Source organism: Schistocerca serialis, chromosome 3 (assembly GCF_023864345.2).
Source record: "Schistocerca serialis cubense isolate TAMUIC-IGC-003099 chromosome 3, iqSchSeri2.2, whole genome shotgun sequence".
Taxonomy (NCBI): Eukaryota; Metazoa; Arthropoda; class Insecta; order Orthoptera; family Acrididae; genus Schistocerca; species Schistocerca serialis.
This window is the reverse complement of record NC_064640.1, coordinates 894,058,164-894,078,431: the sequence shown is the minus strand read 5'-3', so window position 1 is coordinate 894,078,431 and position 20,268 is coordinate 894,058,164. Positions and strand designations below refer to the sequence as shown.

At 40.7% G+C, this 20,268-nt stretch overlaps 2 protein-coding genes and 1 long non-coding RNA gene across 4 annotated transcripts in view; 1 reads left to right on the top strand and 2 right to left on the bottom strand.

Annotated features, from left to right (window-relative positions):
* LOC126471137 (delta(14)-sterol reductase LBR-like) overlaps window positions 1-20,268 on the bottom strand; it is an 887,948-nt gene that overhangs the window by 20,568 nt on the left and 847,112 nt on the right. Inside the window, exon 22 of the mRNA XM_050099227.1 lies at window positions 17,889-18,066. Coding sequence (XP_049955184.1) covers window positions 17,889-18,066 — 178 coding nt within the window. The remainder of the gene's footprint in view (window positions 1-17,888; window positions 18,067-20,268) is intronic.
* The window catches only part of LOC126471143 (uncharacterized), a 611,803-nt gene that overhangs the window by 31,147 nt on the left and 560,388 nt on the right, over window positions 1-20,268 (top strand). The window lies entirely within an intron of this gene.
* The window catches only part of LOC126471138 (delta(14)-sterol reductase LBR-like), a 765,587-nt gene that overhangs the window by 501,621 nt on the left and 243,698 nt on the right, over window positions 1-20,268 (bottom strand). The window lies entirely within an intron of this gene.

Here is a 20,268-nt window from a genome sequence, read left to right as displayed (position 1 = left end):
CACCTCTGCAACCTGTAACAACATCAATAAATACTAGAGCCATCTTGACTCCTCTACAACTGGCATCAGAAGCAACCAGCAGATTCAAGCAACATAATGGGTGGTTTAGTTGCTTACACGATCCATAGATCATTTCAGTGATATCTTCCGCTGAAATTATTTGGAATTAATCATTTTACAGGATACATATACATGATTAATGTTAACATTAATGAACATATTATATTTTAGTCCTATTCAGGTAACTATACTTAAAAGCTTTTAATAGACATTAGTCCATGGAATAGGAACAGTTCTCCACGAGAAATTATTTTAAGTTAGGTTTAAAACTTGCTTTGCTACTTGTCAGACATTTTATGTTATCAGGCAAATGACCAAACTTTCTATTGCTCATCTTGAACTTGTGAGCCACTGACAGCTTTAACAATGGCCAATAAAAGTCATATTTTCATCTAGCAATATAGGTGTGGACATCACTATTCTTCTCAAATTGTGAAAAATTATGAGAGACGAATTTCATTAGTGAATATATGTACTGTGATGGTGCAGCTAAAATGACTGACTCCTTGATGAGGTACCTATACAACTGCAGATGAACACCATATATTTTTGTGCACTCAATACTTTCTTTGTAAGTGACGAGTTACACCAGACAATTGTTCTGTAAGACTTTATTAAGTGGGAAAATGCAGACTATGTCAAGAGGCTGATTCGTTTGTTTCCAAGACTAGTAATTACACAAAGAGCAAAAGTAGCCGAACTTGACTGTTTGAGCATCTGTCAGTAATATCCTTCTTCCATTTCAAGTTTGCTGTACACAATGGAATATGTAGTAGACCCTCACTATTTCCCAATATGACAAACAAAATTTCAGATAATTCGTCCTACAAACTAAAATTTGACCCCCCACATTACATGTTCCACATCTCATTCTTTACCTAAACCAAATAAATACATACATATGTATTGCACTATGTTTCACATACTTTTCCTCAATAGCTTGTTGTATTGTAATTTCACAACAATGGCACAATCGCTTGATTGCTGCTCATGTCATTACCACAGTGTAAGACACAAGGGAAGGGGAAGACAGGGTTGGTTGGTAGACCACAAAGAGAGTGAAATGTACAACAATGCAGAGATATGTCTGTCTCTGATTATTATGAACAGAGAAATCCAACCCCCCCCCTCCTATCTCACACAATATGGTGCTGAAATAGAAACGAGCTCTTAATGCTACCAACAAGCTCTTAATTCTCTGATGTTAACACAAAAGCATCAAATTCTACATGTAATCAATAGTGAAGGGAAGACTAAAACACATGTCACAGACACTTCCAAATCTCAAAGTCTATTTCAAGACAGAAAATAGAGGAGAGTCTGGCAAGCTATTCATTTTGCAGCAATAGCAAGTGCATGAGGACAGCCAAACATGAACGATTCACTGTTTGAATTATTCCAACACATGTACTCACAGCAAATTCTGTCATCTGGCCCCATGCTTCAAAAAAATGCTCGTGAAATCGCCCACAAAAAAGGGTTTGTGTGCTCTGAGGGCTGGCTATGGCATTTTCAGAAGAGGCATAAAATGTATATTGTAAATGTTTGTGGGAAAACACATTGATGAAACAAGGAAGATGCCAATGAGAGGGTGCGGGAATTTTAATCCAAGCTCTGTCATTTGTATCTGTATTTATTTAATATGGATGAAGCCGGCACAAACACAATGTATCAAGAGTGAAAAAATTGTCAAGAGGCAAACGCAGGAAAGAGAGACTGGTGGTGGTCTTGTGTTGTAATTGAGATGGTTCTCATAAGCTCAAACCATTAATGATTGAAAAATACAAAAATCCACATTTTTTAAAAAAATTTGTCAATCTGTTCAATCTGGTATGCCACTATGAGAACAATAATGAAGCTTGGATGACCAGACTCCCTCCCATAGCTGGCTCTTAAAAGTTCAACAACAAATGGCTGTGAGGTAGAGAAGTATTTTGGCAACTTTGGACCACTACCTGGCAGTTCGATGACCTGGAACTTCTGAATTTTGAAGTTGTATTCATACCACCTAACACTACAAGCTGTCTACTGTCACTGAAGAAATAATCACCTCTATGAAGCATAATTACAGACACCTTCTTGTTAAGGCTGCCATTAATTCAATCAGACTACAAGAAAACCTTTCCACATTGGAATGTACTGCAACCTGTCCTCAAAATCTCTGCTGCTTGGGATGAAGTTACAACAAACACCATAACTAATGTTTTAAGAAGGCCTGGACAGTGACTGATAATGCAGCACAGACTGAAGAGGAAAATGATGATGCAGCATCTGAATTTACTCATAATGCAAATACAACTTTGGATTCCGATGTTGTTCTTCGACAGGCTTACACCAGTTGGTACCCTCTTGCACTGCCAATCTGGAAGAATGGATGCTGGCAGACAACGAAAACTGTACTGTTGAAGAACGAGTCATCAATTCTGCTTTACTGTCATCTTCTGAGGAGGAAAATGAAGTGTCACCCTGCACTTAAGCTGCAGCTGCAATTGCTGTTCTCGAGAGAGTTGCTGCTGCTTCTGATGTCTCTATGGCATTTCAGGCAGCTCTGGATGTAGCACCTTCTGAGAGTGCCATAATGTTATTTAGGAGAGGATATATTATCAATTGTAGAAAAGCTGTTGACAGCTACAAAGCCGGGATCTAGGACAGATGAACAGCTGCTGCAAATGACCAAGTAATGTTTGGCAGGAGACATGAAAAGTTATGTAATGCAGCATGAGGACCTACAAAATGCTCAATTGTTCAATGGACTAATATGGCAAGGTGTGGTGCAGCAATGGAAGAGAGAGAATAGCTGTAGATACTATCGCGAACAGTTAAATGGAATGTCGCAGAATCACAGTGAATAGGTAAGAATTTTGCAGCTATGATACAGAAAATAAACATTAAAACTTATGAATTAACACAGAGTGACAAAACAAATAAGATTGTTCTTCCGGATGTGGAACAGAGAGCATTAGACGCATTTCTATGGTAACTACCACCTAATGTACTGCCTCTTCTACTGATGTTAAGTGCTATCAATGTAGATGTTTACCGTATTTACTCGAATCTAAGCCGCACTTGAATCTAAGCCACACCTGAAAAATGAGACTCGAAATCAAGGGAAAAAAATTTTCCCGAATCTAAGCCGCACCTGAAGTTTGAGACTCGAAATTCAAGAGGAGAGAAAAGTTTTAGGCCACACCTCCAAATCGAAACAAAGTTGGTCCATTGTAATATGAGACACAATTTAGGTCGAATAAATGACGATACAGCTACAGTAGTTTGGTTCGAGTCGTAAGCTTAGCAGTTAAGCTGTACCAGGTAGCCATTGCTATGCGTCAGTCGCTCCGTCCGTATTTATACGGGTACCCTTCCTTTTTCACGTGCTTCGTCTGGTTTGAATCGATTGCTTATTTTTCTTTGATCTGATAAGTGCCGTTCTCTTTGCTATAGGCGTTTATGTCACTCTAAGCTGAAAATGCATTACTGTACTGTCATACATTGTTTATCGCTTTCTGATAATGAGTTTACGGCCTGTCGCCACTCGCGGCATGGCTTGCTTTTGTGCGCGCTGCCGCCGCTTACAATTTTAAAAAGAGAGGAATTGTCTCATTATGGAAACAATGGCAAGAGACTGCTATTTGTTGTTACTACGCTGCTGCTTTCTTTGATAATTATCAACAAGAACCAAATAATAGACTGTGTATGATAGAAGATGTTCTGAACGAGAGTTTAGCGAAAATTTTTCTCTGTTTGAAAATCTTTGCAGACGCCTCTTTAGTACATTATATTCCGCACAGAAATTACTCATCTTAGATTTAAAAATCTAGTCAATTGCCGTGCTTCAATTCTGACTGTATCACTATTAGGCACAAGAATACGAATATAAACATGACATGATATGTATATTCTTCCGCGTTTGTTGTTGTCTCACTCTAGTTTCGTAGTTTATTAGGCAGACAGGATTTAAATGAGTTAGCAGCAAATACGAAAGAATGCATGGTAAAATGTTTATATTCGTATTATTCTTATGATGAAGAGAATACTGTGTGTGATTCACAATTCGTAGAAGTTCCTATTAGCAACCATCTCTTCTCACAGGTAGGAAAAAATTCAGAACGTAGAGTTGGCCATATTGAGAAACATCCCAGTCTTGCCAGTAGGATTTTCGTAGTACATTGAAATGCTGCTACATTCGAAGATGAACAATACGGAATTTGTATTTGCTTCGTTGGATAATGTATGAAAATGAAGTGGTTGAAACTCGGGGCGGAGAAAAAAGCTTGTCTTCCATCTTTTTTTAAAATTTTTTTACTGACGCAGAGGTTTTGGCGCCAGTATTTATCTTTGTGCCTGCAAAGCATGCCTGTGCAGCGCTACACATATTCGAAGGCACAAGTTAGTTGTGGCAGCACCTACCAACATTTTTCAGAGCTTCCGCTTACTTTGCACTCGATTCTAAGCCGCAGGCGGTTTTTTGGATTACAAAAACCGGAAAAAAAGTGTGGCTTAGATTCGAGTAAATACGGTAGGCCACATACAAAAAAACTGTTGTCAGTCTCACTGTAATAGGTATGGAAGAGTGAGACACCAAGAGTGAGAGTATACACTGGTGGCCATTAAAATTGCTACACCATGAAGATGACGTGCTACAGATGTGAAATTTAACCCACAGGAAGATGATGCTGTGATATGCAAATGATTAGCTGTTCAGAGCATTCACACAATGTTGGCGCCAGTGGCGAAAACTACAACGTGCTGACATGAGGAAAGTTTCCAACCGATTTCTCAAACACAAACAGCAGTTGACTGGCGTTGCCAGGTGAAACGTTGTTGTGATGCCTCATGTAAGGAGGAGAAATGCGTACCATCATGTTTCCGACTTTGATAAAGGTCGGATTGTAGCCTTTTGCGATTGCGGTTTATCGTATCGCGACATTGCTGCTCGCGTTGGTCGAGATCCAATGACTGTTAGCAGAATATGGAATCGGTGGGTTCAGGAGGGTAATACAGAACGCGGTGCTGGATCCCAACAGCCTCGTACCACTAGCAGTCGAGATGATAGGCATCTTATCCGCATGGCTGTAACGGATCGTGCAGCCACGTCTCAATCCCTGAGTCAACAGATGGGGACGTTTGCAAGACAATAACCATCTCCACGAACAGTTCAACGACGTTTGCAGCAGCATGGACTATCAGCTCGGAGACAAAGGCTGCGGTTACCCTTGGCGCTGCATCACAGACAGGAGCACCTGCGATGGTGTACTCAATGACAAACCTGGGTCCACGAATGGCAAAACATCATTTTTTCAGATGAATCCAGGTTCTGTTTACAGCATCATGATGGTCGCATCAGTGTTTGGCGACGTTGCAGTGAACATACATTGGAAGCGTGTATTCGTCATCGCCATACTGGCGTATCACCCGGCGTGATGGTATGGGGTGCCATTGGGTACACGTCTCTGTCACCTCTTGTTCACACTGACGGCACTTTGAACAGTGGACATTACATTTCAGATGTGTTATGACCCGTGGCTCTACCCTTCATTTGATCCCTGCGAAACCCTACATTTCAGCAGGATAATGCACGACCGCATGTTGCAGGTCCTCTACGGGCCTTTCTGGATACAGAAGATGTTCGACTGCTGCCCTGGACAGCACATTCTCCAGATCTCTCACCAACAGAAAACGTCTGGTCAATGGTGGTCGAGCAACTGGCTCGTCACAATACGCCAGTTACTACTCTTGATGAACTGTGGTATTGTGTTGAAGCTGCATGGGCAGCTGTACCTGTGCACGCCACCCAAGCCTGTCTAACTCAATGCCCAGGTGTATCAAGGCCATTATTACGGCCAGAGGTGGTTGTTCTGGGTACTGATTTCTCAGGCTCTATGCACTCAAATTGCGTGAAAATGTAATCACATGTCAGTTCTAGTATAACATATTTGTCCAATGAATACCCATTTATCATCTGCATTTCTTCTTGGTGTAGCAATTTTAATGGCCAGTAGTGTAGAAGTAAAGGGCATAACAGTAAAGGGCGGAATATGAGTATTCAGCTCAGAGTCTGCCGAGCAGTACTCCCAGTGAATTTTAATGCTGCATAATCTATGTCAAGCAGAATGTTGCTTGACCAGCATGGTAAATGGTTGTTGTTTGTTATTGTTGTGGTCTTCAGTCCAGAGACTGGTTTGATGCAGCTCTCCATGCTACTCTATCCTGTGCAAGCTTCTTCATCTCCTGGGCAGCAATCTGCTTAGTGTATTCATCTCTTAGTCTCCGTCTACGATTTTTACCCTCCACGCTGCCCTCCAATGCTAAATTTGTGATCCTTTGATGCCTCAGAACATGTCCTACCAACCAGTCCCTTCTTCTTGTCAAGTTGTGCCACAAACTCCTCTTCTCCCCAATTCTATTCAATACCTCCTCATTAGTTGTGTGATCTACCCATCTAATCTTCAGCATTCTTCTGTAGCACCACATTTCGAAAGCTTCTATTCTCTTCTTGTCCAAACTATTTATCGTCCATGTTTCACTTCAATACATGGCTACACTCCATACAAATACTTTCAGAAACGACTTCCTGACACTTAAATCTAACCTCGATGTTAACAAATTTCTCTTCTTCAGAAACGCTTTCCTTGCCATTGCCAGTCTACATTTTATATCCTCTCTACTTTGACCATCATCAGTTATTTTGCTCCGCAAATAGCAAAACTCCTTTACTACTTTAAGTGTGTCATTTCCTAATCTAATTTCCTAAGCATCACCCGACTTAATTCGACTACATTCCATTATCCTCGTTTTGCTTTTGTTGATGTTCATCTTATATCCTCCTTTCAAGACACTGTCCATTCCGTTCAGCTGCTGTTCCAAGTCCTTTGCTGTCTCTGACAGAATTACAATGTCATCGACGAATCTCAAAGTTTTTATTTCTTCTCCATCGATTTTTATACCTACTCTGAATTTTTCTTTTGTTTCCTTTACTGCTTGCTCAATATACAGATTGAATAACATTGGGGAGAGGCTACAACCCTGTCTCACTCCCTTCCCAACCGCTGCTTCCCTTTCATGCCCTTCGACTCTTATAACTGCCATCTGGTTTCTGTACAAATTGTAAATAGCCTTTCGTTCCCTGTATTTCACCCGTGCCGCCTTTAGAATTTGAAAGAGAGTATTCCAGTCAACATTGTCAAATGGTAGGGAGCATATATTTTTGTTACACTCAGGAGCTCACATGTCTGAGACAACTCTGGACCTCACGGGAAACATGCAGTTAAACCTTCTATGCTATAGATGTATGGGGAGTCAATGGTAACAAAGTGTAGTTGCTAGGTTCACCAGTGTTTAAATTTTCAGGTGGAATCAAAGCAATTCCAGGAAACTATGGAAGTTTTTCCCATATAGGTGAAAGGTACTGCGTGATCCTAGGGCCATGTTTCCTGTATAAGCATCATACTAAAACTGACCTTGGACAACATATTGTATAACTCATGGAAACATTGTTCAATCTTTGAAAACTTCTGTCGATGACATACTGCCACAAGGGTTGCCACTCGTGACCCATGAATCAGTTAAAACGTGTGCACGGCCACTGAACACCAATCTGTATGATAAAGTACAGCAAGGCATAGGGAAACTACAATGAGCAAATGTAGAAACAGAACTATCTGTAAACACATTTTGTGTGATGGAACCATTGGAGGAAAATTATGAGCTACATGAAGCACACTGTTTTGTGTACAGAAGCACTGTATGCATACAGGAGATGGGTGGCGAACGAGAAGTGCCCAGTGATTTCAATAATTGTGATACTGATGGCATCATCAGTTTGTCTACGGAATTATTGGTTGCCAATTTAGATGTTCTAGACAAAGCTGATCTAGATGGATATGTTCGGACCATATCCATGACCAAGCTGCAAGTATAACTGCATTACATGAAAAAGTGAAGCATTAAGAAAGAATGGAGGGACTTCTTATGGAGAAGTTACTGCTAGAATTAGATGATCTATTTAAAGTTCATGGCCCTTTACCACCAATCCCAATGACGAAGCACAGGCTCCAATTTAGGAATCGACCACCTGTGTACTTTAAGCCATACAGGGTGCCCCATCACCTAAAATTGGTAATAGAGAAATTCATTAACAAATAATTATGCAATGGTATCATTGAGGCAAGTACCAGCCTAGAGGGTGCAACTGTGGTGATAGTACTCAAGAAACGTTCTTGAGGGAATGAAGCAGTATCGGTTCTGCAGCATCTACAGATACCTCAAGTGTCGTACGATTACAGGCGAGTATCCAACCAAATATAACAGAAGCCCTTGATAACTTGGGAAACTGTATGCATATTTCCACTATGGATCTAATAAGTGGCTACCATCAACTGGGAATAGTACTCAAGGACCAACGAAAAACTGCATTTATTCAGTACCTCATTGGAAAATGTCATTTGGTCTACGAAATGCACAAGTGATGTTTCAACAGTAGTTGGACAGTTTTTGAAGGGACTAAAGCCGAAATAGTGTATGGCGTATCTGGATGATATTGTTGTGTTTGCTAGGAATATGAAAGGGGATGTGCATTGGTTGAGGGACATTTTTCAGCAACTGCACTAAGAAGTGAATTACTTGGGCATTTAATAAGCCAAGACGAAATGAGAATAGGTTCAAGACTGGTAAACACTGTATGGAGTTTTCCAACACCTCTTCAGGCAGGCAAGGAATTGCAGTCTTTTAGGGATTATCAAACTATTATAGCAAATTTATCCAAGGGTTTGCAGGAATAGCATGACCTCTCACACACTACAACTGGCAAGGACATTACCAGCCTATCTGTGGGAACGGACCGACTGCAGCACGTAACCTAACACGGCCGCCGGGGCGGCTACCCCCACCACCACGCGCATGCTGCTGGTCCACCACAGCCTCCCAAGATATAATGGAGGGGAGTGACCACGCATACAAATATCCCACTCTCTGTGAATCTCGACACTTCACCAGAAGATGGGCAATATGACACTTCCCGTAACGTCATGAAAAATCAACACTACCATCCGGCTGGCAGCCCGAGAAACCTTCATCAATTGTAGATCATTTTACACATTACATGTGGATGGTTGCTATCCAGAACCGGCAAACTGCCACAGTAGAAACGTAGTGATGCGTAATTGGGTACTACAGTTTGGTATTCTGGAAACAAAATCACATATCAGGGCACCAAATTTATGTTAGCATTGCTGAAGAAGTTATGCCATTTGTTGCTTATTCACAAACTGAGATGATCTCTTTAAACTCACAGGCTAACAGAAGAACTGAATGTGTACATCAAATGAGAGGGAAAATTCTAAGCCACTATGCAAATAGCTATAGCAATGATTGGGATTCTTCGTTGGTGTATGTAGCAGCGGCATACAATTCTAAAATCCCTGAAAGTTTGTGGTGGGCTACATAAAGCACATGAAGAGATACCAGTTGTGCTAGAGTTTATTAATCCTCCAGACAGGAAAACCCTATCACTATGTTACCACCCTGTGACAGTCCAAGCTGGCACCGAATGTGCATGCCTACATGTGCTAGTCTGGTTCCCAGCATCAAGCAGCAATACCCAGCATCAAGCAGCATGTGTACTATACAATTCTCCCATACCAGGTCAGATGGGAGACTGTAAAAATTTGTTCAAGTCAGCAACTGTGATAGGCAACCTGCACAACAGCATACAGTTCTGTGTTGTGCTATGCAATTGAGCTGCGATTCACAAAGATGCACAGGGGTGCCTCTCACAGAGAGCAACCAAGAGTGCCCCTGAGAGCGACAACACCAAGAATCACTTGTGTGCTTTTGGCAAAATCAATATGTAGGTTGTTTTTTTTTTTTTTTTTTTGCAAGGGGGAGGGGGGAGGGGAGATCAGGTTTTTCTTATCTATGGTAATATACTGTCATCACAAACAACTTTTACAGCTTCACAAACACCAGATCCTTACAATGACAATGGGTCCTCAGAACAAAAGGTATTGAGGAGTAGAAATATGATTTACCAATAGCCTTATTAAAAATTTCAGAGACATTAAACGTAGAGTAAGTAAAACTTTCAAGGCTACCAGTACTCTCAATATCTCTACAGCGAACAATAACCACGATAAGCCATCCACTACAATGACCAAATTTATCATGCTATTGCCACCAGCAAAAACACAAGGCCCATGAAGAACAGCATGGGAAGCAAGGCGGGAAAACCATGCGCTAATATTGCTATGTGAGCTTTGGCGTTGCCAGCAAGAGCAAGCCACCATATGCCCATTCTGGCACCACAACCCTATTTCTAAAAAGCAAGTCGCTTATACAATCCAACAGCAGTTATTGTGAATTGTTACAAGCAGGGATGACCTAAGGGTACAGAATGGTTGAAGCTGCAAGGTGGCAGCATATTGATAAACAGTACAATATGTGATAGTTCAAGACCAACTTTCTATCTTCTAGCTATCATAACAGGAACTACAATTTTAAACATAACATGTCCTCTATTACACTGGCCTGAGAAACCAGATATATTACCTCCCTCAAAATTTGAACTTCGTAAACAGTACCTTAGCACCCAACCTCCTTAACCATCTGGATGAGCTAATAGCTGCTTCAGCATGTGCAACAATAACACAGTAATTTATCATCACAAACTCAGGTAATAAGCATTTCAGCCTCAGGTACAGTCTGGATTCTGACTCTCATCTGTGCAGCCTGTATCCATTTATGGTAGAAAACTGCTCACCCTTCCAAACTCCCTGTACACCATGTGACAACTGAGTGGGTCGCCCTTACTAACAAGGGAACCTCCCCATCGCACCCCCCTCAGATTTAGTTATAAGTTGGCACAGTGGATAGGCCTTGAAAAACTGAACACAGATCAATTGCGAAAACAGGAAGAAGTTGTGTGGAACTGTGAAAAAATAAGCAAAATATACAAACTGAGTAGTTCAAGGGAAGATAGGCAACATTAAGGACAATAGGAACGCAGGAGCGCCGTGGTCTCGTGAGCAGCTGCGGAACGAAAGGTCCTAGGTTCAAATCTTCTATTGAGTGAAAAGTTTAATTTTTTATTTTCAGTTTATGTGACAAACTCTTATGTTTTCATCACTTTTTTGGGAGTGATTATCACATCCACAAGAAAACCTAAATCGGGCAAGGTAGAAGAATCTTTTTACCCATTCGCCAAGTGTACAAGTTAGGTGGGTCGACAATATATTCCTGTCATGTGACGCACATGCTGTCACCAGTATAGAATATATCAGATGTGTTTTCCTGTGGAGGAATCGGTTGACCTATGACCTTGCGACAAATGTTTTCTGTTCCCATTGGAGAGGCATGTCCTTTCGTCTACTAATCGCACGGTTTTGCGATGCAGTCACAAAACACAGACACTAAACTTATTACAGTGAACAGAGATGTCAATGAACGAATGGACAGATAATAACTATGCAAAAATAAAGAAAGTAAAATTTTCAGTCGAGGGAAGACTTGAACCAAGAACCTCTCGTTTTCCAGCTGCTCATGCGACCACGGGACCACGGCGCTCCTAATCTCTCATAGTCCATTATGGTGCTTATGTGGCCCATTGACTACTCAGTTTGTATATTTTGCTTATTTTTTCACAGTTCCACACAACTTCTTCCTGTTTTCTCACTTGATCTGTGTTCAGTTTATCAAGGCCTATCCACTGTGCCAACTTATAACTAAATGTGAGGGGGGTGCGATGGAGAGGTTCCCTTGTAAGAATTAGTCATTGGACACTGTGATTCAGGCTGCAGTAGCAAAAGAGAAACCTGAATAAAAATGTGCATAAATGTGAAAATGTAAAAATGTATTCTACATGATTTTCAAAAATTATCCCAGTCAAGGATCTGTTGGACTAAATCTTCAAAAGATGGGAGCCGAAATGTGCCATTGCCTTTCAAACCGGTGCCTGTAAACTGTGGCCAAGTGAGCAGAAAGCTGTCCCCAAATTTTTCAACTAGAACCTTAACACTCGCAATTCATGGGCAGGAAACAGTGGCGTTTTGTAGCACATGTGTTTCGGGATGGTTTTCTCATCTTATCACCAATACCGTGGACTTACAGGTCTGTGCCGTGTGTGTTCCCTATGTGCCTATGCTATTAGTGCCAGTTTTGTGTAGTGCCACATTGTGTAGCACCACATTCTGCAATTATCCTTAATCTATGAGCATGAGTGTAGTTTTAGCGCTGTGAGCATGTGTATAAGTATATTGTATTTACCGGGTTTTTCCTTCAAGATCTTGAACAGACGCCTGCCACAGAACTATGACAACATTTCATCAATAACAGTGTGCATCCCAAAAGAATAATATTTTGGTAGTAATTCATTCATTTTATCAAAAACTTCTCGTATTGCAGCAAACTTACCACGTTTTCTGCAATCGCTTTGCGACTCTCAGTCATCAAATCTTACTATTTTAGTAAGCTGCTGGAATCTGGTGCGGCTCATGGTAGCAGTATAAACAAATCTTCCTGAAGTGTAGGACCATAAATCTGTAACAGATGACTTACTGTTGTTTTCGTTCCCCATAATAAGTAGCCCTCCATATGCCATGAATTCAAGTCTGTGTGTCTTGGATATTTTCTGCCTCAATGCCTCTTCATTGGTATGCTTTATTATGATGGTGACAATTTCTGGAGACAAAAACTTTTCAAATGATTATCTTGTTGTTCTACTTTACTTACGTCCCCTATGCCTTCTCTTTCTGTCACTATGTTTTGTGCTACTCGTCTTCTAATGTGAGGAGGTTTCGAGCTATAGATTTTTCCAGTACTTGTAATATACTTGTCACTAACCTCGAAAGCTGTGTCATCATCAGTTTCAGATGCCCAGGTATCATCTTCAGCATCTGTAGGTACTCTATCACTGTCCACATCTTTGTGCACAAGACATTCCTCTTTAGGTTCACTCACAACATCTTCAGTTTCATCAAATTCAATTTGAGAATCTGTAGATTCTTCCAAAATCTGTGATATTTCTCTGTCAGTAAGTGACTGTCGATACATTTTCAATCAGAGTTGTATCTAACACTTGACTAAGTACCATTGAACAGGAAACAATACAGACAATACAGAACCAAAGGGAAAGAAATTATTGTTGAGACCATTGCTGCTGTCAACCAAGAGAAATATAATGTCCATTTGTTCTAAGGTCATGTAATGCTATTATTTGTGGAGTAAGATGACCATTGTGGGAAGTCACATCTACTACCAAGTGGGGGAGACTTTATGGCCACCTCTCTTAAATTTAAATTTTCTGATTAAGCTTAAACAAAAAACATAAAACAATTATAGAATCTGGAAGAACACTTCATAAACACAATAAATATTTTTACAAAACTTGAAAAAATAAAGTACCTGAGTAGATTTCAATATTTTCAAAAGGTGGGCATAAAGTACCCCCCCCCCCCCCCCTCTTGGTATTGCGAGGGTTTAGTCTCTGCCCTGGCACCAAAGCAAGTCTGGGTGCCTTTCGACTAGCCCCGCAGCCTGCTGCTGAGGCTGGAACATTGTCAACACAAACAGGATGAGGGCCAGACTGTCGCAGTGGTCAGCTGGATTACACCCTGTCCACATATGGCACTGTGTCACTGCCATGGTCTTTAGAGTAAAAAATGATGTACTACCACAACAGGGCAGGTCGAACGGCCATAAATATCACCCACTCAAGCTATGAAGTATCTGTAATCGTGTGCGGCCGGCTCTGAGAAGTACAACTCCCACCAGTCATTGACCCAATGTGGGTTATTCAATCTACTTCTTGATACTGCCTCCATGAGATGCTGACCTGTATGCTGGGCCTTGTCCTTTTGCTGCCAGAAGCTGAAATGGTGCCTTCCAGTTGGTAGCCATTTACTAGCTAACTTTAATGAACTTGTGGGCTCCTATCTGGGGGTCCATGGTTTGCAACCCACACTCAGCCACCACCTGCACCTGCTTGCTGCTGAACTGCCACCTACTCTGCGTGTACACAATCTGCTGCCGCAGGCTTGCATCCGTGGACTGCTCACACTGCATCCTTCATCGTGGGTCCTTGGTCAACAGTTGGCTTGAGTGCCTCCTGCACCAGCCCCACCACAAGCTGTTGACTGGTCACACATGTGTGTGAAACGGTGCTCCTGTCAAGGAGCTGACTTGGCTTCTACACTATGACATGCAAGTCTGGCCTGGCAGCTCTGTGCACTGGCTGCATCCTGCTGCAGTGTGCTGAGCTAAGAAAGCACCACCATCCAGGACCAGTCATAGCGCTGAACACTAACTGCAGCAAGACAAAGCCTTTGATTGCTGCACAAATTCTGATCAATAAACTTACTGCCTCTCTGAATCTGCAATGGCCAGCAACCCAGCTCTATATACCAGCTGCCCTGGAAACCATGCTGCAACGCTTTCCTGACCTGCAACGAGGTCAATGAACACAACTCATCTTGACACTGTTGCAACAGGTACTTAACCCAGCCCCCACCCCACAACACACACACACACACACACACACACACACACACACACACACACACACACACACACACAAACACACAAACACACAAGCTGAATATGTCTGTGCAAAATTTTTATGACAATGAAAAATTCTACTAATGTTACTCTCATCACTACTGTAGACATCTGAAGTGACACTGTCAATGCTGTTGTTTAGCAACATGATCGTTTCCAATAATGAACACTTATTTTATTTTTATTAATTTCATCCTGCCTCGCTTTTCCATGATGTGCTGTGTGTGACTGACTACTTTCTTCCAGTCATCAGGGGTGACTTTCCTAACAGCTTCAATGCAGAGGGCCTCGACTGCAGACCGCATTTTTTAATTGCTGGAAATGTAATCTTTAATATGTGTCTGTATAAATTCTATTGGGTTGAAATGGCTATGACAACATGGCAGACTAGTTACTGTACGGCCAGTATGTTTTTGCCAGCTTGTCGATTTAGCATATGGGGATCTGTGTTTTATGGCAGGATATCAGAGCCTTTTATATTTTAACACTTATTTCAAGTGTTGATGACACAAAGGCTAGTCGACTCCTACTTTGGCTCTGGCATGGTAGGCATCTTGTCCATAACAACACAATGGATGGGAGCATTATCAAAAACAAATGTTGATGGTGCAGCCACATAACACACAAACCCTTTCTCTCAACTGACCTCATACGGCAATCTCCTAGCCAAGAGAGTGACATTCAACACTTCCCCCCAACAACATTTGATGAGACAGTCAGTAAAATTCTTCTGGGTTTGAGACCTCATTGTCAACTATAAAATTCCAACATTTCAGCAACTGTCGCAAGGCGCCTTTCTGAGAGTGTACTTACATTTAACATTTGATGAATTCGCTTCCGAGATTTTTCAGCATCTCACAGCAGTGTAACAACAGATAACAACTGTTAGACAAGGGAAACAAAATCTCAGTGCACTACGAACAATCCCACAAGATAGCAAACTGCCTGCCACTACCACATAATACAAGCACGAAGTGTTATAATGGTGGGGGTTGAAAATCTGGCAACTGAAAGTGGTTGCTGTAGCTACAGGGACAGCTCATGGGACAGGTTGAATGCAGGTCATGCCTTCCTCGTGGGCCTCTCCCCATTACCACCTTAATAGCTACGAAAGTAATTCTGAACTATACACAGCTACAAATATTTTGACATGTCCTAACACTCTACCACATATAAAAGAACACTATTCCAAAGAATACCTCTAGTACACAATTGCTGCAGATCACTGTCTCAAACAATCAGGGACAAATGATAACATACACTCTTCTAACATATGGGTGCATTCCTCCACATCCATCCTTGATGAAATTTAGGCAGTCAATCCCAAACAGAAAAGCTTATCCTTCAACTTTGCACTATGGCCACATAGCAATTTGGAGGAAAGTGAGTGTTATTAGGTCCTCAGAGATGGTCTGTCATTCTCACATGAACATGAAATAACATACCTGAACATGCGATACAGCAGGCCCAGATGAGTATAAAAATATGAAACATTTCTGTCAAACCATACTACAATGTCCTAAAAGTCTTTACCAGCTGGGAGGAACTGGAGGTCAAACACTATGTGAGATTCTTGCTGAAGAGATGTAATGGCTAGTTTAATTCCAGGCTTTGGGTGATGGAAACCAGCAACATGAAAGTGTCAGAGGCCAGTTACTCCACTCACTGCCAGATGGAAGTTTCTGCCCATTTCTGTAGTTGACACGATTGGATTCTCAATGATAGTATCTAAAATGACTTAATCTTGGCCCCTGGCAGTTACTTTGAGATTTTTTGTTTTTTGGCAAGCGTAAAGACTATACTATTAATATTCTATACTATTAATTCATAGACAACATACACACGCACACACACACTCTACTAACACAACTCACACATGACCACTGTTTCTAGCATCTGGAGCCAGTCGCCAGAGACTGTGGTCGCGTGTGTGTGTGTGTGTGTGTGTGTGTGTGTGTGTGTGTGTGTGTGTGTGTGTGTGTGTTTATTTTTGACAAAGGCCTTCTTGGTTGAAAGTTAACTTTCTGTCAGTCTTTTCGTTGTGCCTTTCTGCTACTCGGCATCTCTGCTATATTGTGAGCAGCAACTATCCTTTTCATTATACTGTTACATTCTTTATATCGACAGTAGGTCAGTGGTCACAATGTTCTGGCTGATCAGGGTATCTTATCCATAGGTACATACCTGGACATTCACATCCACCATAATGATAACAACTGGCATAACTATTCTTAGACATAACAACATTATTAAAAGCCCAGGTAAATACAATATGACATATTTAGCAGGTCAAGAGGGGGTGCAGGGGTGTTTGGACCTAACGACTGTCATTCATAAGGTGTGTGTGTGTGTGTGTGTGTGTGTGTGTGTGTGTGTGTGTGTGTGTGTGTGTGTGTGTGTGTGTGTGTGCGTGTGGACAGGGGACCAGTGGGAGACAGGTGGAATGGTGACAGTATGACTATAACCACAGGCAACCTGGCCTTAACGTAAAAAGGAAAGGGTCAGATAGGATTTAATATCAATTTCATGGTACAGCACAGAAAATCTAAAAGTGGATAGCTGATCATTCGCTCTGTTATCCTCCCAAATAGGAGTCCAGTGTCTTAATCAATGTGCCCCTTTGCTTGGTGAGGCTATATTATACTGTCTACTACATTGTGCCACAGATCCCCCCCCCCCCCCCCCCCCCCAGCAGAAATTTAGGATGCCACTAAAATCACACTCTACAACTATATAATTAGCTGCAAGATAAGATTTTCTGTATATCGAGGCATTGTGGCTGTCATAAATAGCTATCTGACAGATTCATGCATCGCACAAGTTCCGTATGTCTACTCGTACTAAAATCGAAGAGTTATAAAATTAAACAGAGAGATATTTGATAAGAAATTAAAGAAAAGACTACTCTGTACCGTTTGATACAAAACAGTGATCATGAAAATTGGTATCCTATTATTTTTGCTGATTGGGTTTCCTCTACTACCCATAATGCTCCAAGCAAATCCGTGAAGAAAAAGTGTCACAGGTGTTTGTTAAGAAATGCTGATCAGTTGATCTATCACACTACTATAAACAGATAGGTTTCAAGAAAAAAATTAGACATGCATACCTGAGAACTTAATCTGTTGACTTAAAGAAAGCAAAATATCAAAGTGATTTCAACTGTGATTATACCCCTGAAGATAACAGTGCAGGTATTAAAAGTAATCCTAGCAGGAGAAAGCTCATTAATGAAGTACACACACTTTGGAAGCTGTCCTGTCCAAAATTTCTTGATAGCTTACCATTAAGCCGCATTTTCAAAATCCCAAGCTTAGTCAGAGGTCCACTGACAACTTTGCCAATAGGCACAATGCTAAGTAAAGCTTGGAAAATTATAAGCATTATTATTCCAACAGCCACTTGAGGAATCAGTACAAGCTGCATTTGAAACAATACTTCAAATTTTGTTGGGTCCGGTACCTGATAGACAATGAAAAGAGCAAGTTAATGAATTTATATACAATTACAAAGACATTGCTCAAAATGCAACAAGGTAATCCCTTTGCAAGTGCTCCCTGCTAAACCCCTAAAATATTTACAAAGTATTATATAATGTAAAAGACTTATTATGTGCACATCACATCTGGATTTTTCAACTATTTTAGTTACTAATTCATAAAAATCAGTATATAAATCTTGCACCTTATACATCAGACACATGTTTACAATTGATACTAATGTTTTCAAAATGTAACACAGAAAAGGAAATAATCACATGAAAAACTAAAAAAAGTTATGAGGGTAAGCTTAGAATATAAAAATAGAACTGAAGAGTGAAAAACCAAGAAAGCTTCATCAAGTAATAGTATAAAGGTACTGGGAGACTGACACACTGACCAACATTATGCATGCCTGGATAGCTCAGCTGATATAAGAACAACCAAAGAAAGGCAAGGGATCAGGTTTGAGTCAGTCAAGTCCACTGTCTTAATCTGACAGGAATTCCAAACATGAGAAAGCTTATTTATTTACATCAATGTTCATTAGAAAAATGTGATTTCAAATCCAGTATTATTTCCTTTACACAGTGATTAAGAGATGTACTTTCTTGACAATGATGTACTTTTCCTATCGTCTGATTTTCTTAAACAGTATGACTCTTGGCGTGTCTGCTTCAAGAATAGCATAGCACAAGAAATCCACAACCATGCTGTTCAGTGTAGCAGATACACAGTTTGTTAATCTGGCATTTGGAAAATACTACAAAAAGTGCTATTATTTGTTTACTGAAATTTTCAACCAATCAAAACTTCCACAGGGGAGTATTACTGAAATCCGTGTAACTATAAAGTACACAGCTGGCCATGAAACTTTCTACAGGTGTGTACAAGCACTTGAAACTTGTGTTGAACAAGCACAGTCAACACATGTAGTTGCAAACTGAAATAAACTGGAAATGATTTGTAGTTTGAGTCTGAAGTAAGGTCTCTCCAAATCAAAGGGTCTGTCACGAGGAAAAGCTTGAACACCACTCCTCATGCTATTATGCAGCAGCAATACCTTAATTATCTGAGCTTGTAGAGTCATTCTTCGAGTAAACTGCAAGCAGTGTAAGCAGAGAGTACATTAAAAAAGCCCCAATAACACATCATGCAGATATCAAGTCACAAGACAACAAAAGTTCAAGTCTATCAGTGGCAATAAACAAGATGTCCCAACTACACATGAAGAAGAGATGACTGGCACACAGTACTCGTTGTGTGTTAAGTAATATCCACTATGTTAATCCAGTAGTGAAATAAAGTTATAGATCACTAAATGTCTGCCAGACAGAGTTGGTCATCTTGGTTTTTGGAATCATCTGTAAGCTTGGAGCTGCTGTGTCACACTTATAGTCCAGTGAAACTGTCAGAAAAAAAGCCTGTACCTTGCAAAAGGTGGGGTAGAAGATTTTTTTTTAACTCTTTCATATTGTTGGAAAGGTTAGAAAACCAAGTTTTGCCAACAACATTTCTCTTGGGAAAACTTTCTGCAGTCAAAAAACTTCGAAAATTTTGGACTTTTTTCAGTTCTTTCAAAATATCTCAGTTTCATTTGCTCCTATTGCTATGAAGTCTATTTTCTTTTTTAAAGAGCACAAAATTCTCTACAAATTTGATTTTTTTCTCTACAAATTTGATTCCCCTCCCCCCTCCCAGTATCTAACACGCTACAGCACGTCAAAAAATACCAATTTTTCAAATTTCGAGCAAAGTGGCAAATTACCTAATTTTTGAACACTGTTATTTCAGTTTCTATTTGTGTAGTATAAACATATTACTCATCATGTTATTCATTCGAATTTACCATCTCACTCTGCTGCAGGGCCAGGACAAACAGCATCATATTCAGTAGCTACGAACACATTCACGTCGGATTGCGTGAAGTTTATTTGTGTAACAATATGTAATACGACTGTATGCAGGTGCCGTACATTTTCTACACTTGATTGACGTTAATGATCAGTTATAAGAAAAAGTATTTAGGAATTGTTCTTTAGCGGACAAAAGCGCATTTCTTCTTTGGCGGGCGGAAGGCGATTATCTGTGGTGATTGTTCACAGTGCCCTGACAGCTATTAGCACACAACAATAAGGGTCCTACAGTTTGGAGTCGCTTCCATTCAGTTGTGGTGCTGAAAATG